The following is a 25,256-nucleotide window of genomic DNA, read 5'->3' as shown; positions in this document are numbered from 1 at the left end:
GCATGTCACAAAACTTCATGTATATAATCTCTCCTTATTCAGGTTTTCTTCTTCCCGTTTTTTGTCAATAACATGAAAATGAATGTTCAAAACAATACCGACAGGACTGTTGGAAGAGTCTGTCTTAGAGGTTATCTTGGCCATAAGGCCGCTGCAGTATACGGCACTGAACCATCTGGTCCACATGAATTATCTACAAGGAACACAGTGTCTCTGATCAAACAGTCACCTCTGTCTTGCTGGCTGTGCGGTAATGGTGATGGTATCCTGGGATATAGTGCAGCTGCTCCACTGTGTTGTGTCGCCGGGAGGCAAATGCTTGGCGTTTGGCTGAGGTTTGGTTCATACTCAAGGTGTTGTACAAGTTATTTGAGGCACTGGGATGGGAGTGCATCTTAGTCATCCGGTAGCGATCCAAGACAGGTGTTGAAACAAATACATCGGAGTGGGACAAAGCTCGTGACATGGACTGCTCTCTAAAGCCTGAGTGTTCTGGAGAAAGCAGAGGGTCTTGGGAATGAAGACGTTCGGTAGACAACAGCTGTTCATCTGAGAGGATCTGCTCATAAGACATACTGAAGTCCTCAGGCATGATTCTCTCTGGGGACAACACTCGGTCTTGGGACATGGCCCGCATTACACGGCGTGGCCGCTCCCGTTGGCTGACTTGTTTCTGGGATAACTGGATGACATTGAGAGGGAGGGTCCCCCTTGCTGCTAAGTCTGGAAGGTGCCTCTTTCGAGAGTAATATTCCTCTGCTTCCTTGTCAGCTAGATGGAGAAGAGAAATTGAAAGATTAAATACAGAGCTGGAAAAAGAGGTGAAAGTAGAAAAAAAGGGGGTACCATGACTTTTTTTCAGAATAATCAATATATGAAATAGGTGTAAAGGCAATAAGCAAAAGCACTGCCACACTGGCAGTGGCTACTTGTAGACTACACCCTTTCATATGCATTGATGTCCAATCAGTATGGACAATGCTGCACTTGGTACTCATGCACCAAAGGGGCCAGATCTTGCTACATTTGCACTCTCAAGATGTGTTGAGCCTGCAACTCTACCTTCTAGAATGGTGAAGTAAAGGGGTGCATTGGATTATGAAGCAAAGGTGTCTCTGAAAAATTATAGCTGAAGCAAAGCATCCTTTTGAAATAGCACTGCTATAATAAAAACATAGATGTCAAGACTACAAAGTAGAAAACAGCAACTCTTCTGGTTAATTGTTTTGTATCTTGTTTTTATTTTACTCTTTTGTTGGGGGAAACCCAGAGTTGGGTAAGGCCAGGTAGCATTCAAATTGAATAGAATGAATGAATGAATGAATGAATGAATGATCAACCTGAAGAAGGTATATATCTTAAAGCCTGAACTTCGACTAAGGGTGCTGGCAGGTATTATCCTTCTTACCTTCTACGCATCAGATTTTTTGCACTCCTTGGATCAAGCCATGAGTAAAAGGCTATATAAAAGACCCAGGGATGACATTTTCAGTGTATGATTGTTGGAACATCCTCCATATTCCCCAGTTGCAAGGCTGATTGTTTAATTTTATACAAGACAGTTGCAAATTTAACAGAAGGATATTTGCATTTGTTATGTCTGGCAAGTCATTTTGACAAGCAAGCAAGCAAGCAAGCATACACCCAAATTCTCTGTCAATATTCTTTGTCTGGAGGAAATGCCTTCAACCAAACCAGATGCCAACCCCAATACTTGTATATCCTTGCTTTTCCTGCAATGTGACTTTTTAAAAAAAGTATGCTTTCTTCATTAAAATTAGTTTCATAAATTTATTTACTAATCACATTTATATGGTTGGCCATTTGATGGAAAGTGACCTTGGGCGGCATACAACAATTTTAGTTTTATGATAGAAAATCTTTCTAAATACAGTTTTTTCCCCGTCTTTTCAATATTGTCTGCTTTGGGAGTTTAATCTTTATCTTTAGAAATCGTTTTTCTATTTTTTTTTTCTTACAGCAAGAGAAACAAAGAATTGGAAAAGAGAGACAGTGTTAGAACTAATTGTATTTAATGTGATTGTTCAAGAAGGAAGAGTTTCTGATCTTCTTTTTGGCTGAGTTTTGATTTTCTCTGTTGTAATGTACCCCACTGTAATAAAACTAGACCATAAAAGTTCTATAGGAAAACAAATTATAGCCTTGGTCTGTTGGATCATCAACAAGGGGAATAACTAAAAGCTTTAACATGCTAGGTAGAAACAATCTACAGTTGGAAAGAATGTCTCAATTTCAATTTGGCAAAAGCGCTGGCAAATTCTTTCCATTATTAAAATTCAGGCAAAGATATTTGCAACCCCTATGGATTGTCCCAATGCCTTCTCTCCTCTGAGGAAATGATTTTAAAATTGTGGATATCAATGAAGGGGCAAGAGTCATAGAAATCGTTACCAGGTCAGATCCATAGTGATTATTTTGTTGGATTTAATTAAATTTGCTAAATTTCTCAAGAAAATTATAAAAGTGGCTCACAAACATTTAAGAAAATAAGAGGAAATGGCTTTCTTGAGGATGGAGACAGTAGATAAACTGTATAACTAACTTGAACATTTCTCTCTTTCTCCACACCCCCTGTATTATTTTTATATCCAAAAGAAGAAAAGGCATCTTCCATCATATAAGCTGGCAAAACTAGCCCAGCAAAACTGCAAAAGTAATTTCTTTTTCTCTGTATCTCTATTTCCCTCTCTGGTTCTTTTCCTGCTTTCTTATCAAGGAGGCAGCCTCTTTCTTTATCCCTCACATAAGCTGTGCCCTGCAATATGTTCAAGAACCTAACCATCTTAGCACCTGTGCATGTTTGTGAATGCCACATCTTAAATCTTATGCCTTTTGTGCTCTAACAGGAAGGCTTGAACATTTCTCCTTCTTTGCTGTACCAAAGAGATTTAATGCTACATCTTTATTTTCTGCTGAACTCTGTGTACAGCCCATTAAAGTGAATCACTTCTTTAAATCTCCTGCTTTTTCTTCTTCTTTTGAACTCTCTCTCTCTTCATCTTCTGTCATTGAATTGAAGATTCTCACAAGTGTCATAAATTAGGAGTCCCTTTGTATTGTTTTGCACTAGCCTCAGGTATTTTTTGCAGCTACAGTTTCCATTGACAATCAACTGGCTATTACTTGATTGCTCTCAAAATCGTGGATCTCAAGTATTGTTTAATAAATTGTATTTTTGTTATTGATAGTAGTCTAATTTTTGGCTGTCTAAAATGTATAAACCCACTTAATAACCTGTAGTGTTAAGATCGACCTGAATTGGTGCAGTGTGATTTAATGAGCATGAAAAAGAGGCCCATTGAGGCAAGCTGGTGTGATAGAAAAGATTTCTCTGTTACAGGAAGAAAGAATGAAACACAGCCACAGCACAAAGATGCTTATAGTGCTACACTCCCTCCACCACCCTTCTTTCTCAAAGCAAAACAACAAAAAAAAAATCATCCACATCAAGTAGTACATTAATGAAATGAAACCTACTTAATCTCTTCAGAGAAGAATATTTACTTGGATTAGTCTTAATTGCAGACTCGTACGATGGAGGGAGGTGCGAGAGGTTCTGGAAAGATCTGGAGAAGGACAGATCATAGGGCTCTGTAGCAGAGGTGAGGATACTGTTCATCCGTGGTTTTTCTGCAACAAAAGGAGAAACAAAGGAAGCTATAAGAATAGCAGTGCCCTTGGATTCGATGATTCAATTGCACCCATTCACTTGTCTAGTTCTGCGTAATGAAGTAATTCAAGCTGATGCTACCCAAGCTGCAAATAAAGCTCTGTTGGGCTTTGTTTCTTCAGTCCATTGCAATGGTTAATGAAGGCATAGTACATTGATTCATACCCCATAGAAGCCTTGCCCTTTGCCAAATGAACGCTAAGAAGACAGGTCTCTTGTTAGGAGGGAACGTGTAAATGAAGTACTGTAGCTATTGAATGTCCATTTTTGCTTGAGAGATGAGCATGAACAAACCCGCCTGGCATCCCGGTGTGCCCTATGGACAAGATGCTTTTGAGTTTACTATCTCTACAAACTGCATGATCCCAATGGTAGGAAGATAATTAGACCCCATCCAACCTTTAAATATACCCACGCTATACACATTATTTCTGGTTATGTCTGGCTCACACTGGAAGATGAATGCAATTTCAAAATCTTTTTCAAAATATTCTGCAAGCATAATAATCCACAATAAGGAAATGTTTTCAGTTCATTTAAGCCCAACCACCTTCTTCTCTGAATTCTACGCAATTAAGGACTCAGCTTGCAATTTGATATCCCAGCTACCCGAAGGCCCTATTTTTGTTCCAACCGTCGCTCACCTGAAGGCAGTTCTTCCCAATTGGATTCCCTCCAGCTCCACTGGACTTTGGGGCCATTCTAGTGAAGAATTAAAGGAGCTTGTTTTCCATTCCAAAACATACAGGATTTGGAAAGGAAAGATTTCCCCAATGAATCAGCAGTGGTGGTGTCAGATGAATTGATTCTCATCCCAGAAGAAACTTTTGGCTTCATCTCTTCTTCAGTTGCATTTTCACACTGTGCGTTATTCTAACTTTTGGGAATTAGGAGCAATCAAACCTGCCTCCCTAATTTTAAATGCTTAGACAAATGGTTTTTCATTATTCATTCTAGTGGATGTATTTTTTTAAATATTATCGCTTGTAATTATGGAGATAATGATGATGATAATATCTAAAGAAAGCCCTTAGGTGTTTTCAATGCAGACCCAATGTAATTTTCTATTAGCGTGCATTGCAATTTCTCATCTTACAGTCAAGAGTTATTCTTAAAGTACAGAATATATAGGACGTATAGAGCTTAGCACGCTTAGCACGCTTAGCACCCATTGGTGAGAATCGCTGCTAAATAAGAGAATTTCAATAGCTTACAGTAGAATCTCTGTCTAGTACACCTATAGAGCAGTGAGACCTATTGTTTACAAAGACGCTTAGAACTAAGACAATCTGATAGGACAGCAGTCTTTGTAATCTAGATAGTTGAAAAAGAAATTTAAGATATTGTTCTAACTTTCTTCCCAGCTGGGTTCTCTGCAGTTCCATTGGACTTTAAATTTAGCTGGGAATTAAGAGAATAGTTTTCCATTGCAAACACGATATATGTTAGCTTATAGCCTTTTGACAACCCACTCTGTTGAAAAAGCAACCCGTCTTTCCCCACAATATTGCCACTTCTTATGTGCCTATGGGAAGGTGACCAACCGTCCTCCTTTAGGGAGGACAGTCCTCCTTTTGTAAGTTCTGTCCTCCCTCGAAAAGTGTCCTCCTTCATGTCCTCCTTTTTGATATTTGAAGACTAATCTGCAGGGCTTTTTTTTTCTCATAGAATGCTCAGAACGGCGTTCTGGCACCTTTTTTTGATGGGTTTTTTTTCAACCTTTGCATGAGCTGTGCTACTCCCACTATTGGCTTTCGAAAGCCAATAGGAATTGCTGCTGAGCGCGCCAAAACACCCGGCTGGCAAACTTTGCACATGCAAGTTGTCTGTATTATTGTTGCAATGAATAAAATGTTTCTTTTATTTACGATATTTTTTCTTCAATTTATTTGTGTCCTCCTTTTTATTGTAAAAAAGTTGGTCACCTTACCTATGGGAAGACAGTTGACTGCATGGGTTAGCTGAGCACAAAGATGAACCTTCTATATTCTAAACATAGCAGCTCTGGACGTTAATTCATCACATGACTACGTTTTTATTGTACTTGTATGATTATCAACATTATGAATCCTTTAGCAATATTTGGAAAGGCTGCATCTCACCGGGCAGAGTACATATAGTATTGTGCAGGTACATTATGTGGGCTTCAGACTCAAGGTAGCTCCAAGTAATGAATTGTGGTGCCAGGACAGATTTCCTACCCTATGCCTTGATGAACAACTAAAGAGTTTGTTTAATACTGAATTCACATTCCTTTGTGTATATCAGATCATATGATTAAAGGCTAAATTTTAAATCAACTTTCAGCAGCTTAAACTAGAGGAGAAAATCTATCTGACAAGTCATAGCAATTCTAATACACATAAGAAATAAAGACATTAAAAACAACAGTAGTTAAAATAGTGAAACCACAAGGATATGGAGGGGGAGCTCACCCTTGCATCTAATGTACCCCTGGTGATATTCCCAGGCAAGAAATGACAACAAAAGTGAAGAAGCACAGCTCTTTAGGGTACTGAGGGGCTAGAAATCAAGGAGAATATGATGCACAGAAGTGTATTCCTAAGATTACTGGAAGCCCTGCCTATCTGTGAATATCTGAGGACTAAGCTAGCCAACTTAATTGGCAGAAGAACTGTGTTAAATAGATCTGTATCTCTACTGGATTGTGTCAAAGCCATTCCATTATCACTTCATCATTATATGAGCAATTCACATACACATGTTTTAACAATCAGAAAAATAGTTAACCTTCAAACAAGCACCTCATATTCTTCAGATGCCAAATTATTGTGTTCTTGGATTCTAATTTATAAATCATAATAATTGATGTTCTGTTTCCATACATGGACATTTATGGAAGATACAACCACACCATTAAAGTTCAAAAGTCAGTAGTAAGGCATTTTATATCAGTGAGTATATTGTCACATAGTATAATATGCAGTGTAGGCATGGACACCAACCATACCGCCAATTATCTGTTTGGAATTCATCCTGTAAAGAATTAGAAATTATGTTGGTCATTTGTCAATTATTTTGTATGCAGCTAACCGATGTGAAAAAATACCCATGGACAGAAATGCACATAGTTGGACACTGCATGTGGCACTGGGAGTATTTCTTTGGCTTTGGTGAGGTATCAGTTCAGTTTTTTGGTTGAGCATAACAAGTCCTTTGTATAGACATCATGGACAAAGAAAACAATTGACTGAATAACAGATGAGACATTCCCTTACAGCTGCAAATTTATATACAATTCTTTATGATTACTGGGAGAATGTTTCTTCTGTAATTAAACATGTAATAGAAGATTTAAACTGCTTTACTATAATTTGTAAACAATTAAACTGGGATATAATATTGAGCTCACTGTTATCTCATGTGTGTCTTTACATACTGCTGCACATAATTTACACTGTGATGGTTAGGTGCCTATCTGATACTAAGATGGAGACAAAAGAACTGTCTAAGCAACCTAGAAGATTTGTTAAAAATGGAAAATTAGCTTACTGCACTTATGTATTCAAATCTGAGCCCTGGTTAAATTCAAGAAGACCCATTTCTTATGAAACATAGCAGATAATTGATTTCATTCTTCCTGCTTCTAATTTGTACTTGGCTTTGACTAATAGAGGTTGGGGTTCTAGTAAACCAATACCCAGTGAATTCCAGGAGCCTAAACTCTGCTCTTCCTGCTAAAATAGCCCCACTCAAGATCTTTCATTGCCTAAAACTGGATATTTTACTGTTTCTGGCCACATGGCTGTAATAAACTGATTTAATCTTTCACTGAAGGAAGCAGAGTTGAATGTATTCCTGTTCCTATCTGGAACCTAAATAAGCTTGCTACCTTCTGCTAACACTACAAAATATTGATAACCTCTTTGGGTGGCAAGTCCTGCTTTCATCTACTGCCATCCTTTATTAATTATGGTACCACCTGTTTTGTTTCCCTGCTGTGTGCCATACTGGTTAGTTGCCAGTGATCAGTTTTACCTCCCAAATACTTCAACCCACATCTAATAAACTGGTTCCATGGCAAAACAAGTCCTTCCATTTACCAGGCAACAGGAAGCATTGATTCAACATAACACTGCAAACAGAAACTTTCTCAGTGCAGGAGGATATCTCTTCAGCAGGGCTCTAGAAAGAAGTAACACTGCAAGTGATCTGCATTGGCATTACTGATATAATACTGTAGTTTAAAACTTGATAAGAGTGATGGAGAGAGAACCCTGCTAAAATCGTAGATTCCAATTATGAAATGAGAGGAGTTGAGACAGCCCTCAGATTGATCACAACAAAGGAACATCTTGCCATTTGATCAGGGGAACATCAAGGCATGGTATTTTTTTTTTTTTTACCATGAACAAGCTAATGCAGATAGGGAGCGCTGTATCTTCTAGTTTCAAGCCCAGATCCTTAGCAGCTCCACTTGGAGGGCTTAATCACCAGGGCTGGACTGGAAAAGTCCTACGTCTCAGAAAACCCAAAGCAATTAACGTAGACAGGGCTGGGCCAGCCTCAGTAGGCATCTTCCTAGGCTCATATCAACTATCACCAGAGAAATAGCGATTCTATCTCTGATATCATACTTTTCAGCGTCACCAGCAGCCATATTCTTGATCAAATAGTGAGCTATTAGCCATGCATAGGCAAGTCCAAACTTGTCCCAAAGAAACTTAGTGCACAGCAACAGAAATGTGCAAACATATTTCTATTTGTAGACCTGTGATAAAAGAGACCTGCCGAAACAGGATTCAAGTGCACTCCTTGGAACAGGCAAGAGCTACCAGAGAAGCAAAGATGAAGATTGCTAAGGCACTGGTGATTGTGACATTAAATGACATCTTTTCTTCACAGACACTGACTAGCAAATCATGTCATTAACCCAAAGTATGCAGAATTAAGCACCCCCCCCCATTTTTTTAAAAGAGTCTCGGTGATGAAATTAGAGCAGTTTTTCACTATTTGACTTGCTACGCAGTTAACTAGGAATGAAAATGAAGCGAGGCTGCAAATGAAAAGTCACCTTGAAAACGATTGCCCAGTATTTAGCTGCAGCACCAGAGAACAATTTGAAATGGCTCAAGGAGTTATCTCATGCATAATATAGCTGAGAAACAAGGTCGATGTCTTGATAAGTTTCTTTCAGAAGGGACAATGTCTGCACTTGATTATGAAGCAACATAACGGTAGGCTGTAGTCTCCACAATCTTGTTTGATTATTTTAATGTACATGTAATATCCTCCTTCCTCCCCTTCTTTCTCACACTTCAATCTCTCTCCTATGCATACGAATGGATGCCAGAATTATAACTGACATAGTCTCACTAGTACAGTTAGTCCTCGACTTACAACAGTTCGTTTACTGACCATTCAAAGTTACAACATCACTGAAAAAAATGACTTATGACCGTTTTTCATTCTTACAATTGTTGGAGCATTCCCATGGTCATGTGATTAAAATTTGGATGCTTGGTAACTGGTTCATATTTATGACGATTTCAGTGTCCTGGGATGATGTGATCCCCTTTTGCAAGCCTTCTGACAAGCAAAGTCAATGGGGAAGCCAGATGCACTTAACAACCAGATTACTAACTTAAGAGTTGCAGTGATTCATTTAAAACTGTGGCAAGAAAAGTCGTAAGATGGGGTAAAATCCACTTAACAACCATCTTGCTTAAGAACATAAATTTTGGGCTCAATTGTGATCGTAAGTCGAGGATTACCAGTATTGTTTTAGCATATAATTTCTAATTTGTAAAATCAAATTTTAAAGTTACTTGGTCCAATGTACAAGAATTAATGCAATACAAGAAAGAGAGAGAGAAACTCTTATCAAAACGTTTGCTGTCTTGTGTAAAAGTATTTATTGTACTTGTCTTTTAAACAAACAAATAAAATAACTTTTGCTTTTGGAACATAAAGACTTTAACTCTAACCCTAAACATCAGGTAACAGTTGACTGTCCTTGGTTTGGACTCCCCCCCTATTTATTTTGTGTTATCCTGATCTTTTAGAGCAGCAATTTAGCAAATTAGGACTTTGGGGATAGGGATAGGGATAGGGGTAGGGATAGGGATAGCAGGGTTGGGGTTAGGGTTAGGGTGACTGATATGGTCCTCACCTCTATATCACCTTCCTAGGCAAACATGATTCACTGAGATCTCTATTGGGGATAGAATGCTACTATGGTCAGCAAAATGTCAGCATTTCTACTTCTTCAGGATACCATCCACATTTCTTTTGAGTCGGTTCAGCCCTCAATTATAGTCACCTTGGGCCTGCATTTCTCACCTGTTGGCCCAACCATATCTGGTGATAGCTTCACTGCTGCACAAAATTTGCACAGAAAGCTATCTTTTAAGAATTTGAGCTATAAACCTCTAGCACGGGTTCATCTAAACTATTCATTTTGATTCTGACTAGTAAAATCAAACCACACCTCTATTTCAGTCAAAGACCAACATAAGGGGATGGGATACAGAAAATTAAAAAGCATGAAAGATACCTCAGAGTAAACATTATATATAAAAGCTAAAAAATGTAAAAACAAAAATCTAAAAAGAATCTAAAAGGAGGGGGTACAAGCAATAGATGGGCATCGGGGAGCATGCCAACATAATACAGCCAACATAATACAGAGTTGCTGGATTGGATGTTGACTATTTGAAGAGGGAATGGGGGAATTTGTTTAAATAGAAATGGAGCTATAAAAGGAAAGATTTAAATTGGACATAATAGATACTTAAGTTATTTTTGATAACAATGAGTTGCTATTTCTGGTGATGTTTAGTGGTTTTTTTTTTAATTGGGACTGGATGATGGTGGCTATTTTTGTAATTTTTTTCTTACTGATATTGGACCTTGACTATTTGAAGAGAGGAAATGGGGATTTGTTTAAATAGAAGTGGAGATATAAATATAAAAGGAAGGATTCCAATTGGATATAATAGATATAGTTTGTAATAATTACATTGTTATTTTTGATTATCCTTACTGGACTTTTGCTGAATAATATGGAGAAATAGAAATGGGCTTATAAAGAATGGGAGTATGGAATGAGGAAGTGTTCAGGTGTATTTTAAGATATGTTAATGTTGTTATATTTGCTGGGGATGAAGGGGGAAGTTTGTTTTCTATAATTTACTTTTTTCTTTCTGCACTTTTTAGATTTCTTAATTTTTAATGTATTTCCACAGTATGTAGTTTTATTTGTATAATGTAATCTTCAATCAAATCATTGGGAAAAAATGAATTGGGAATCAAAAGATTCATCTCTGTATCTGCTCTGTCATTTGAACTACTGACTTCCCCTGAGGAGAAGTTTGCCTTAGTGCAAATGGAAGTATTGTCCTAAAAAGCATTTCTTCTTTTCTCTGTTATAGAAGCACTTATTTAGATAGGAAATACGATATGGCACATAGGGGCATAATTAACCAACAAAAAGTACCTCTTTTTTTGCTCCTGAAATAATTTTTATCCTCATCCAAATTGGGCAATTTGATTGCTTCATCAATAGATTAACTGAATACAGCATATAGAAAAACATTTGATTCTTTCTATATATTTTTTGAAACAGCCAGAATCATAGCGCACAATCGTTAAATTTGGAGTGTTGATAGATTCAAGAAAATTATGTTGCCTATTTGAATTATTCATCTTTGTGCCTCTTCTAGCAATTGAAGCAACAACTGAACCAATAACACCAGGACTAGGGAGATACCAGTGATTCTTAGAAAGGGCAATAGGAATCTGCTGATGAATTATTTTTGAATTTCCAGATGGTCTCAGCCATCTTTGCCTCTTTGACCATGAAGTACATGCAGCTGACAATTGTGAGCTACACTGAGCAATGTCAGAAAGATTTTCTGGAAATGAAACCACACTGAGCTGTAAATGTTCTTACTGCTTGTAGACAGATGGTTGCAGGCAATGCGGATCTTGCCACAGAGTTCCAGAGACAATGCATGTTTGTGTTCAGATAGTGAGGCCTACCCAATATTTAATTATTAAATAATATATATTAAATATTTACTATTATTAAATATTAAATAATATATATTAAATAATTAAATAATTATTTAATTATTCAGTTAAACATTTTAAGACTGCCAGATGCAAGGGTCTGGAGGTGGTTTTCAAATTATACCATGAAAGCAATGATGAAAAACAATTAAAATCCGTCAAGTTAAAAAAAGTGCATTTTCTAATCCTTCTCCAAGACTGACATTACTGATCACATCAATCATTCAGTTGTCTTGCTGTTCTTGAATTGTGAATTGAGACTATCCCTTGCAACAGCAAAAATGCAGATGACAGCACTTTCCCCTTCAGAAGATAAAGCATTCCATAGGTTTAGTCCTTATTCCTGTTTCAAAGAAATTTTCTCAGTCTGCATACAGACTAGCTCAGGATATAGACTCCCTTGAATTCTTATATTGGAGCGTTTTCCTTTCTACTGTGGCACTGAGGCTATTGTCAACATTAATATCTCTCAGCCTTTCTTTTCATTCTTGAATGTTCCCAGATCACCTCTCTCTTCCCCAGCTACTCCTTCCTTCAGTTAGCAGTTATTCTGTTGGCTTCAAACCTGGGGTAGGAGATGGGCAAGATCAGGAGAGGCTGTCAGGACAGTTACCCTAAGTCAGGGGTCCCCAACCCCCCCGGTCCGTGGACCAGTACTGGGCCGTGTCATGACAGCAACCAGTCCGCACAAACAAACAAAGCCCCATCTGTGGGTTGCAGGCAGCACACAAAACCACGCACCCTCTGGTCCGTGGAAAAACCTCTCTCCATGGAACCGGTCCCTGGAGCCCAAAAGGTTGGGGACCTCTGCCCTAAGTGAAAAAGTGAACTGTCAGGGATGGCAAGACAGAAGAATAGGAGGACCAGGAATAAACATTAGTAGAGTCATCTATTAAGCAGAGTGGAACATACACATTGAAATGTATACTGAGGTTACCATAGGAATGTATGGGAACCATCTCAGACACATGCCAACGGTCTTCCTTAACTATTTTATTTATATTTTATTCAGAAATTTGGTTCTCTTCAGTGTTTTGCCAGCTCTTGCCCACTGTTCTAGCATCTGCTTGCCACAGCCCTTCCAAAATCTGGTTCCCTTTATGCTGCCTTCAGATAAACACAGATGTATATGCAGATTCAAACTCAAGAGATTTATGGATAACATTCTGGTCCTCAAACAGGTCATTATCAAACTATGAGAAAATAGACAATAAATCAGAGAGAGAGAAATTAAAACGTCATGAGCAGAATGTGTATTTACTAGCTTGGATTCATCATCGTATTTTCAGACTCTAAAGAAATTGAAACTACTTTTGAGTGATGGGGGGGGAATGGTCTGATTTGCATTGTAATGTAAACTGGGTTGTTTTCCAAATAACAGATGGAAACACAATTATCCTTTGATATTTGCATTTCTCTGAATTTTGTGATAGAATTTTATGTTCAAAACTTATAACAAAGTTTATATATTATGAAAATTCTAGGGAAAATTATATATACTCAAAGGCCAGGTGTGATCCGAGATAGTGACTCAATTAAGGTCATCCTAAAATTAGTTCTTGTTCCATTTCAGCTTGTGATATTGGAATGCAGATAACAGTATTTTGATAGCAGATATATGAATAGGCAGAATGGGACATGTGGGAGATAATTATATTCCTATCAGGAGATGACCTGCAGTGATATTATTTGGCAGCATTTTTCGGTGTGTCTCCAATTCAAAGTAACCAGCCCAGGAGGTTTAAAGCACTTGAATGTTATATTTGCAGATAAAATTTCACATTTGGAACATGAAGAGGAAATTAAGAATATTTCATATGTTGTTTGAGCTCTGCTTCTAAGTAATATATTTCAAAACAATGCATGAAACTGGAAATTGAATTTCAAACTAAGTTGAATCTGGGAAGGTATAAACCGGATTTATTTCTTGGGTCACTATGAAGTTCAGACCACATACAAACCATCAGACTCAGCAACTTGTCACTGAATTTGAGCAGCATCTCAATTTTCTTTCTCTAGATAACAAACTGCAAAACTGATTTTGGATTTACTTATTAGTCCTAAATTTTGCAGCACAATAGCTATAAAAAGAACCTGTTTATTACCTTTTGTTTTGCTACACTCTGGTCATAGAAACTAAAGGTGTTGTTGTGAAGCTAACTTTTTTTTTAAGGCACTTCTCCAATTTACTTCGCATTTGGCATAAATATTTGGCTTTGTTGCTAGATGTATTTCTTATTTTGTTAACAATGACACATTGACAAAAAGACAACAATTGGGTTACAGTATTATAAAAATGACCTAGTTAGTTCAAGACTTTTTTTTTAAAAAAAGTAAGCCAACATATTGTAAAAGCATCACTTAAAACACTGCATGGTTTCAAGTGCAACGATTCATGAGGTTTGTTGTGATAACCAAACTAAGTACCTGCCTAAATAGTACATTCATATGTATGGATCTATATACTTCTTTATGCAAATATGCACCCTTGCTTGTATAGACTTTTGTTATTTGTTGCTGTTGATATTTGTTTTATAGTTATGTGCCCTCCAGACTCATATTATTGTGAGTTTGTGTCAAGGCTGACTCATAACGCACCTCTACTCGCAGCTTGACAACAGAAATGAAGGGGGTTAGGGTTAGGGAAACATGTAGATTTTAAAATTGAACTTTTTATTAGGTATAATTCCAGAAAAAAATGATAAACGAAGTGTATATTTAACATTACATATATTAATAGTAGCAAGGATTTTATTTGCTCAGCACTGGAAAATGAAAAAACTCCATTGGATGAAGAGATAATCAAGCTGTGCTGAAATGGATAGACTTACATTGAGAATCGAATAAAAAGAAGATACAGAATATTTTCAAACATGGAACTTACTTTATCAATGGCTGGAAAAACGGGATAGAGAGTAAGAACTTAACTTGTATTACTAAGTAAAACAAATTAACCCAGACAACACGTTGTTCATTAAACACTAATGAATTGTAATAATAGAAAATTAATAAAATACTTTTAAAAAAATGAAGGGGGGGGGAGGAGAATGCTTGGAATGTATTGGGAGTTGGGGGGGAGGTGAGGAATTTATATGAGCCCTTGGCAGCCTGACAAGATCCTGATACTTCAAGGCCGTGCAATGGGAACCTTCCGAAAGAACTGACTGTTTTCCCAAAATAAAAAGAATGTGTTGGATTGGTGGGCAATGGACAATGGGTGGCCCATATGGAGAAAGAGGGAAATTAACTATGCTGCTTTTCGCTTGAAAACCTCAGAGCTAGCTTCACTTCTTCTGTGCTTGTATAGATCTATCAGCAAATTTACACTCTTGGTAAAATAATGTCGCAGGAGTTTCTTTTGCTGCATATGCCAATGGGACAGTTGACAGTTAGGTTTAATAAGTTAAAAAAACCTCCTTCTCTTTATCTTTGTGTATTCTGCAAAGCTGAATACTTTATTTTCTAACTTTTCACCATAGTCATTTATAAGTACGTTGAACAACACAGGGCCTAGAATGCAACCCAGTGGTTTGTCACTCAATGCTTCCTCCAAACTTCAATTATATATATATATATAATATATATATATATATATATCCAAATAGCTAAAAAGCACGAGCACAAGGAAATTTTACAAAACTATAAAAGTTTTAATTCAACAACACACCAAGCTTTCGTTGGCCACTGCCAACATCGTCAGGGTACATTCTAGTCGATGGGGAAGCTCTTTTATAAATGGGACGCCGTCTGCACCCAGCTCCTAGATCGCGTCATGGGTCCTGATCGGCCAATTTGCACTTTGGTCATGGTTTGTATGTCATTGCCTGCTTTTTCTCTACTTTTCTTACATGTGTGTGCATTATTGCCCCTTCCTCCCTCCTCGTGTAGCCGTGACCCAAAGGGATTCTTTGTCATTCTTTGCTCACTCGTGGATCCTGCCTCTTTAAGTTGTTCCCTCTTCTCACATTCCTCCCTGTTAGTGCACTTTCTTCCATCCTCCCCCCCTCTCTGTCCGTCATTTACATTCCCATTGTCATCCTTCCTGCTACAGGGCTTTGCTCTAAGTGTCTCACCTTGGTTCCTATTCTCCAGTCCTTCCCCCTCATCGGAACATTTGTCAATCTCACGGGTACTGTCTCCTCCCAGCTTTGTTTTTCCCCTTTTTTTACTTATATTGGCAATAATTTCTAAGGTGTTATGAGGATCGGCAATTAATCCCCACTGCTTCAACTGGACTGTCGGTACGGGATGTGTCATCGGGCCCGTCTGCTCCGTTATCCCTTCCGGCTGGTTCTTCCCCTCTTCCCCATGTAGGGGGTTTGGCGGAGTTCTCAGTCCGTTGATCTTCTCTTCATTACTGTACATCAGCTTCCTTAATCCTCGGGAGCGTGTGCACACCCCCAAGGTGGGGGGGGTCTTCTAGTCTCTGAATACCTCCCCTTTGTCTATGCCTGGGGGATGTTGTTCCTAATGGAGAACATTTATCGCTCCGTGGTCTACCAGGTCCCCGGGGGTGTCTGCGTGCTTTCGGGGTAGAGACAGGGGTGGTGGGGGTTGTAGAGGTGGTGGTGGTGATGGTGACGGTGGAGGAGTCCCCCGGGTTTTGATTAACTTGTGTTTGTGTGCATATGCGAGGTGTCATTCTTTCTAAGTGCTTCGTGTGGTATAGGGAGGCATCTGGTTTGTTGTGAGTTGGGCCTTTGATGTCAATAAGTTTCCTTGTCTGTTGCAAGTGTCTACCTGCTCTTGTAGTCGGGAGGTTTTCCAGTTGTCGGATATTCTTTTCTTGGGCTTTCCTTGGTTGTTGTGGAGGGGGGTCATCTCTCCCCCCCTAATTTCTCTCTCTGGGGGCGGGGCGGTATGGCACTAGAATGTTTTAATCTGGATGGTCGACCATACATGTCCCATGCCCTCAATGTTACGTGTGCCGGGCACAGGTCTACGTGTCGATTAATGGAATTTCCATCCAAAAGCCAAGCTTCCTTGAGTAGCCGGCCCCCTTTTGTGCTGTCACTGGCAATTACTCGTACATTGTCAAAATCGAACTTGTGTCCGTATTCTGCCATGTGTGTCCAGATTTGGGAGTACTGTTCCCCTCTTTTTACGGCCAGCCTGTGCTCATGGATCCTAGTCTTAACTCTTTTTGAAGTCTCTCCCACGTAATTGCCAGGGCAATCTTTGCACTCAATCTTATAAATGATCCCTGATTTTTCTGCAGTGGGGAGTGGATCCTTAGGTCTCATAATCTTAGTCCGTAATGTTTGGTCAGGTTTGTGCGCCACCCTCACATTGTAAGGTGCCAACAACCTAGCTGTGGCTTCCGACACATTACTAATGTAAGGGAGGGTGACATGGACTATCTGGGGTGATGGTTCCTCCATCAGTGAGCCGTTTAAGGGTCTGGATAGCATACTGTGGCGCTTGATAAATTTCGTAGGGTAGCCATTGCATCTGCAAACTTGGAAAAGGTGTTTCCTTTCCTCTATTCTAGCTCTGGCCGTGTTGCAGTGGGAGTCTATTCTCTTAAAGAGTGTTCTAATACAGCCGGCTTTGTGGGCCACCGGATGGTTACTGTCGTGATGTAAAATCCTGTCAGTGTGCGTGGGTTTACGGTACACCTTAGACCTCAGGGTTCCATCCGGTTGGCGGTGGATCAAGACGTCCAAGAACGCCAACCTGCCCTGTTGTTCTTCCTCCTCCATAAACTGTATATCCACATACACTGAATTGAGGATGCCCACAAAGTCTGCTTTCTGGCTCTTTTTGATGACCACAAATGTGTCATCCACGTAGCGGGCCCAGAATTTGGGGCAATACCGGGTCATTGCTATGTGTTCCAGCTGCTGCAACACGGTGTCCGCTATGATGCTCGAGATCGGGGATCCCATGGGGGTGCCCTTGATCTGCTCAAATGTGGTGCCTTGAAATGTAAAATACATTTAGATTCACAAGGTCTTCAGGTCGGAGGGAGTCCTGTTGCTGTCCTGGGCCCTTTTGTTTAAGGAGGTCTCTTATTACAGTGACAGCTAATTCCTGTGGGATAGAGGTGAAGAGGGAGACGATGTCAAAAGACACCATCACCTCGTCCTCCTCTATCCTTATATCTCCTGCCTTTATTATTTTTATAAGTAAGCTGGCAAACATATCTAACACACCTTCCTCCTATTTTCCGAACAAGAACAACCCTGTGAAATGAGTTGGTCTGAGAGAGAGTGACTGGCCCAGCTGGAACCATTGCCGTATACTCATTGGTTATGATTGCTTTGCCCTCTTCTCTATAGAATCTCTTGGGAGATTTTGTTGTATGCTTCACTGAAGTTAAGCTGCAGTACATGCATTGCATTCTTATGGCCAACTAAACTGGTCACTCTGTCAAAAAAAAGGTGAGTGGGTTGGATTGACATGATTTATGCCTGATAAACCCATGCTTGCTCCTACAAGCAATGGATCTTTCCTAAATGCTCATGGACTGATTTTATGAGTTTTGCCCAATAGTGATATTAAAGCTGATTTGTCTACAGCTTTTCTGGTTATCCTTTTAAAATATTGGAACATCATTCCATCTCTGATCTTCTTGCATTACCTTCATCTTTGATGAAACCTCAAAGGTCATAGAAAAGGGTTTTGAGATGATATCTGCATGTTTCTGCAAAACTCTTAGCTTTAATCAATCTGGTCCTGAAGAATTAAACTCATCCATATAGCCAGGTGTTCCCTAACCTCTTTAATTACTTTGGGTTGCTATTCCTACCTTTTATCAGTTGGTTAAGCTTAAGTCTATTACAAGTTGAGCACTTATTCAATAAATAAACCAACAATTCCTATTGTTTTCCTTGCATATATCCTTTTGTGCTTCTGTTTTGGGACCTGCCATTCTGCTGGGGGGGGGGAGGTGGGATATTTGCTTGCAGTTGGGATAACTTTTGCTTTTTACTTTCTCTCTCCCACCTCTATCCACTTGAGAAAGGAATGTGTCTCCCTTATCAGGGAGACGGCTAGAGAGAAACGAAACTGGAGAAGACCTTGAGATGTGCGTCAACTGTGCCAGTTACCCGCACATCGTTGCCACCTGTGGATTGGCTGGATTTCAAATGGACATTATGACTTTGGTGGGAGGAGGAATATTGCTGGTTTAACTATACCATTTAAGCGGGATTTTCCCCAGATCTCGCTTTGACTTCCCTACTGTCACTAACCCTTAATAAAAGTTTCCTTTTGAGACAATGTTTGTTTCAAGAGTTCTACTTTCTTGGGTGGTTAGCTGAGGTGGGTCCTCATAGTCATACTTATCACTTGAAAGTGAAGAACTAATTCTGGACCCATTCCATATTAAGAATCACAAAAAGAAAACATTTCTAAATGGCTCTGAAAATGCAGTGTAGATTATATTAGAATTCATTGAGGAAGGAAATGAACCTAGCTAGTCTGATATTTTGCATTTCTCTAGACTTAGTACCCATAGAAGTTACATTGGAGGATGAATTTGCTATGATTGCATTTAGTAAATACCATCAGCACAATATTGAGATGCAGTGATGATTAAACTATGTCCTATCTAAGCAAGTCACTGCATCTGTCTTTATAAACCAAGGCAGACAGTGGCAGCAGCTGAGAAGCAGGAAAAGTATGTGACTCTAGATATAGTTTTGTTTGTTGGATATGAGTAAACAGGTTGTATTTATTTTCCCATTGTTAACAATGTGACTTGCCATGCAATACCATCAATAGAATAAATATTTCTTTTACAAGAATTGTGTCATAAAATATTCTATTGACATTGGTTTAACAATTCATCAGCAAAGGATAACTGGCAGAAAGGGAAAAATTACAGCATTGGTAACTTTGATCATCTCTCGCTTGTTGTCTTACCATGTGACGGTGTCTGGTTTGCAGCGCTTAATAGCAGGTGGTTATAATTTTGCTCTTGGTCATCTGAAATTCAATAAAAAGAAAATGCCTTTTAAGGAGCAGCTTACGGAGGCTCAACAGAGCTGCAGGTAATAATTATATCTCACATTATTCATGGGAAATTTCTGCATGATTAAGGAGAAGAAAATGCTTAACAAAGGGGAAGTGTCTTTCATGTTGGCCTCTCAACATTTCAATTGCTAGAGAAACATATTAATGAATAACAACACCCATTGTGCCGAGACTACAAATTGGATATTCAGCAAAGGAAGAAATATATTCAGAGGCAATTGTGACACAAATTTTTGGCACTGAGCTTATAAGCCAGTTTGTTTTAGGGCTTTTTAAACTCAGGTTCTGGGTATGAAAAAATCTATTCTTGGGATCCCATGCACACATTAGGAGAGAGAAACAGGGTTGTGCTCTTCAGACTGCCCGTTCTGTAAGTGCCATCCCTGAGGACAGATCTCACAAAGAGTGAATGCTTAGCAGGGAGCACAAAGGAGCCTCAGTGTATTTCCCTTTAGATAGGTGTGTTCAATACATGGATATTGGGTCAAAGCTAGCAGCAAAGGCATGTTCCTATTCCAACAAGTTAGTAGGATGGCTGAGTCATCTGACTGTTTTTCAGGATAAAGTTCTAGTGACAGCAGAGGCTTAATATGTGGATCCAGCTTTTTCTCTGAGGTGCTACCTCCTGATCAGACACAGCCAATACTGCAAATTCCTTGGCACCTCTCACTTTTGAAAATCCAACAAGAGTTGAACACAGTGCAACCCTTTCAGGAATAAATTGAATTCCATTCCCTAACAGACTTTCTAGTGACCAACAGCAAATTCCTCCTACTGGGATTCAATCTTACCTTTATCTGCACGTGGCTAAATCTAGATAGTGTTTAAGAGTATTGGCGTATGGTGCATCATATTAAGGTCTCAGATGGCCTCTTCCAGCCATTTTATGTATTAAAAAAGATAGAGGATGGATAGACTCTTTTGATAAATGACAATGATGATGATGATGATGATGATAACAACAACAACAACAACAATAATAATAATAGGTGCCTTGGGTGCAATCTCAAAACAACTGGAGCACCACTTGAACACCATTGGCACTGACAAATTCGCCATTAGTTAATTGCAAAAGGCGGCCTTACTAGGAACTGCTTCCATCCTGTGACGATATCTGTAATACCATCAAACAACCACATCTGCCTATCCCAGGTCCTTGGGAAGGACTCGATAGGTAGAGAAAAATGCCAAACCCAGTCTGAACATCTGGCTGACTGTGCGATGATCAATAACAACAACAACAACAACAACAACAACAACAACAATAATAATAATAATAATAATAATAATAATAATAATAATAATAATAATAATATGGAAGAGACCTTGGAGGTCATCTAGTCCAACCCCCTGCTCAGGCAGGAAACCTTATACCATTTCAGACAAATGGCTGTCCAGTCTCTTCTTAAAAACGTTCAGTATTGGAGCAGTCACCGCTTCTGGAGGCAGGTTGTTCCACTGCCTAATTGTGCTAACTGTCAGAAAATTTCTCCTTAGTTCTACGTTGCTTCCCTCTTTGGTTAGTTTCCATCCATTGCTTCTTATCCTGCCTTCAGGTGCTTTAGAGAATAGCTTGATTCCCTCTTCTTTGTGGCAACCCCTGAGATATTGGAACACTGCTATCATGTTACCCCTTGTCCTTCTATTCATTAGACTAGACATACCCAATTCCAGCAACCGTTCTTTATATGTTTTAGCCTCCAGTCCCCTGATCATCTTTGTTGCTCTTCTCTGTACTCTTTCTAGAGTCTCAACATCTTTTTTACATTGTGGTGACCAAAACTGGATGCAGTATTCCAAGTGTGGCCTTATCATGGCATTGTAAAGTGGTATTAACACTTCACATGATCTTGATTCTATCCCTCTGTTAATGCAGCCTAGCACTGTGTTGGCTTTTTTGGCAGCTGCAGCATATTGCTAGCTCATATTTAAGTGATTGTCCACTAGGACTCTGAGATCGCTCTCACAGTTGCTACTATTGAGCAAGGTACCACCTATACTATACCTGTGCATTTGGTTTTTCTTGCCTAAATGTAGAACCTTACTTTTTCACCATTGAATTTCATTTTGTTAGATATTGCCCAATGTTCAAGTCTGTCAAGATATTTCTGTATCTTAAGCCTATCTTCTGGAGTGTTGGCTATTCCTGCCAGCTTAGTATTGTCTGCAAATTTGATGAATTCCCCATCTATCCCCTCATCCAAATCATCGATGAAGATGTTGAAAAGCACTGGGCCCAGAAGCGACCCCTGGGGCACCCCACTACACACTTCCCTGCATGCAGATGCAGTTCCATTGAGGACTACATGCTGAGTATGGCCGATCAGCCAGCTATGAATCCATCTGGTGATCATGCTGTCTAACTCACATTTTTCTATCTTATCAAGTAGTAGGTTGTGGTCTACTTTATCAAATACCTTACTGAAGTCCAAGTAAATTATATCCACAGCATTCCTCTGGTCCACTAATTTTGTCACCTGGTCAAAGAATGCAATAAGATTTGTCTGGCATGATATGTTTTTGACAAACCCATGTTGGCTTTTGGTAATGACTTTGTTGACCTCTAGGTGTTTGCTGATTTGTTGCTTGATTATCTTTTCCAAGATCTTCCCAGGTATTGAGGTCAGGCTAATAGGTCTGTAGTTTCCTGGATCCATTTTTTTCCCTTTTTTGAGGATGGGAACTACATCAGCTCTTTTCCAGTCCTCTGGTAGTTCCCCTGTGCTCCAGGATCTCTGAAAAATATAGTTCAGTGGTTCAGAGATCACATTTGCTAGTTCCTTGAGAACCTTGTGGTGTAATCCATCTGGTCCTGGCGATTTGAACTCGTCTAGGGCCACATCATAGGTCTGTAGTTTCCTGGATCCATTTTTTTTCTTTTTGTGAAGATGGAAACTACATCAGCTCTTTTCCAGTCCTCTGGTAGTTTCCCAGTGCTCCAGGATCTTTGAAAGATATAGTTCAATGGTTCTGAGATCACATCTGCCAGTTCCTTCAGAACCTTGGGGTGTAATCCATTTGGTCCTGGTGATTTGAACTCGTCTAGACTGGACAGGTGCTCACTCACCATTTTCTTGCCTATCTTAACTTGTCTTTCTAATCTGTTTTTTACGGTACTGTTTTTGATAGGTTGGATTGTTTTTTCCCTTTGTGTAAATATGGATGCAAAAAACGAATTGAGTAGTTCTGCTTTCTCCCTGTTGCTTGTCACCTTCTTGCCATTTTCTCCCACTAGTGGACCAATTATTTCCTTAACTTTTTTCTTGTTTTTTACAAGAAAAACCTCAGTTCCCCAACATTATCTTCTGAACCTGATCTGAAGGCTGAAGCACATATCAATATGGTCATTGAGGACCTCCTGAATATCCATAGGAAGAATTAGGTATCTTGCCTTTGGAACTGCCACAAATGGATGGGAGGAAAACAGCTATCTAAACCAAACAATTTCATTATTTTCATAAATCTTTTTACTATTTAATTGGTACACAGAGTTCTATCGTATCTGATACTGCAGATAATAGATATTTTAAAAAGTAGTCATTGGTAGCCATTATTCTTCATGAGATTGAGGAATAATCTCACATAAATCTGTCCATATTAGTGCCCCTCATTACATCATGTAATAGCAAACAACACAACTTACACAATGGGCTATGTAAAGATCTGTTACCTGTCCTATTATCTCCCACTACTTGATTAAGCAAGAATAGAATGGGGCAATTGGAGCATATTTTCCATCATTGTATGAACTCTAGCAAAATCTTTTCTTAGTTGCCTTTCTCTCTAAATCAATATCTCCCAGTGTTCTAATTTATTTGTTTAAACATTTATAAACCATGGCCTACAGTATCTGTCTCAAGGCAATGCACAAAATACAGCAATTTGTCTTCAAAGGTGAAATGTTTCCACCTCTTACTCATATTGATGTGTATTTGCCCCTTTATTGCTCATTGCCCTAGGGCAGAATGACCAGTTGTGCATTTAACCACCCTAAATTATTTAGCAAGATCAGCAATTCTAGCCATGGGTGATGAAGCGGTTCTGGATATTCACAAAAAAATCAGGACCCAACTAATATTACAAAGGAGATCTATGATGATTCTCCCATTCGTTTTTTTCTTCCAGAAACCAGATCTGGATGCAGGCCATGGATTTGGGGAGAGAGGAGAATTCTTATGCTCTCTATCATACACTGCAGCTTTTTCCTCCAAAGTTGTTTTAAGGAAAAGAAAGTTGATCTCCTATGAGCCATTTGTTTGAGTCTAAATTCCAATCCAGTTTAGCTTAATACTGCTTTGGGAAACTGTAATTTCTATTAAGCTAATTGGTAGGTATTTGGTTCTATGCAGCACTTCCCATTCAAAGGGCCATCCAAGTAGCTGCTTTAATGTGCTTTCCTCCAGTCCCTGAGTTGGCCCAAAGCATGTTAGCATAAATTTGCTCTGTCTACATACAGTAGGTGGTCTGCATGGTGCCTCATTAATGAGCCAGTGAGTTGTAACATTCTAACAGTTTTCTATGGGGAAAGTTATTGCAGCAATTAGTGGATTTTCCTGCTGGTAGGAAAAACATCCATCAACTATTTCCCCTAATTTGTATGTGTAGAAGCTGGGTGAGGAAGTGAGTTTAGATGTTGACTGGTATAGTAGGTTCATCTACCTTTTAATACCTCATCTGCAGGGTGAGTGTAAGTTTACTATTTTAGCGGGAAGTCTCTACCACCCTGCTGATCAGCTACTGAAATATGGCAGGTGTGATGATGTAATTGTGTTCATGTAAATCTTAGGAAGAGATAAAAAATGGGAATGGGAGGTCATCATCATCAGTGTAGTTAATTGTGATAAACTTTCCCTACTATCACATCCTGAAGTACACAGACAAGTTCTACCTAAACATGGCTAATCATATGGGTTGAATCATTGCCACTGACTGTATCTTCTGACTTCAAAATCTCACAGTCTATTTCAGGGGTCTTCAAACCTGGCCCTTTTATGACTTGTGGACTTCAACTCCCAGAATTCCTCAGCCAGGAATGCTGGCTGAGGAATTCTGGGAGTTGAAGTCCACAAGTCATAAAAGGGCCAAGTTTGAAGACCCCTGGTCTATGTTAAAGGCATCAACTGCTTGGTCCTAAAACGAGTAATATGGGGGAAATCAATGTGGGTAAGCCAGATACCTTAGCTAAACTCACATGTTCTCTTTTGCAGTCCAATCAGAAAAGAAGTTGCTTGAATCACACATGCTGTTGGCTCTCAGAATAGTTGGATTTAACTTTCATCTATGGGAAGTACTATGACCCTGGCAGAAGATGCAGCTGAATCAAAAAAATGTTGTCTAAGGCTGCCCGTGTCAGAATTACACATTTGGGAACTGCAAAATCAATTGATGATGAGATTGTGAATAAAGTTGTGATGTTTTGGCAAGGACGGGATAGGAAGGCACAGACCTATATTTCTTTGATAAAAGGCTACTTTTTATTGTCCAAACACCATCTTAGCTATTAAGATATATTAGACTAGCTTGTATTGACATAACCAGAAACTTTGTATAT

At 39.1% G+C, this 25,256-nt stretch overlaps 1 protein-coding gene across 1 annotated transcript; it reads right to left on the bottom strand.

Moving 5' to 3' along the window:
- Positions 1 to 217: 217 nt before the first annotated feature.
- LOC107294674 (protein shisa-6-like) lies at positions 218 to 19,649 on the bottom strand. The gene is made up of 3 exons (XM_015823926.2): positions 19,595 to 19,649; positions 3,499 to 3,651; positions 218 to 771 (listed from the first exon to the last, which is right to left on the bottom strand). Exons 2-3 carry the CDS (start codon positions 3,638 to 3,640, stop codon positions 218 to 220), a joined length of 696 nt encoding a protein of 231 aa, XP_015679412.1. The 5' UTR covers positions 3,641 to 3,651; positions 19,595 to 19,649.
- Between the last annotated feature and the right edge of the window lie 5,607 nt (positions 19,650 to 25,256).

Source organism: Protobothrops mucrosquamatus, unplaced genomic scaffold, assembly GCF_001527695.2.
Source record: "Protobothrops mucrosquamatus isolate PMUCROS unplaced genomic scaffold, P.Mucros_1.0 scaffold2050, whole genome shotgun sequence".
In the NCBI taxonomy this organism is placed as follows: Eukaryota; Metazoa; Chordata; class Lepidosauria; order Squamata; family Viperidae; genus Protobothrops; species Protobothrops mucrosquamatus.
The sequence above is the reverse complement of the archived record's forward strand: the minus strand, read 5'-3'. Positions and strand labels throughout refer to the sequence as shown.

Coding starts and splice junctions, on each gene's coding strand:
- LOC107294674 (XM_015823926.2), bottom strand. CDS start 3,640: ATGAACAGTATCCTCACCTCTGCTACAGAGCCCTATGATCTGTCCTTC. Junction 772..3,498: donor TTCTTCTCTGAAGAGATTAA/GTAGGTTTCATT, acceptor TTCTCCATCTAG/CTGACAAGGAAGCAGAGGAA.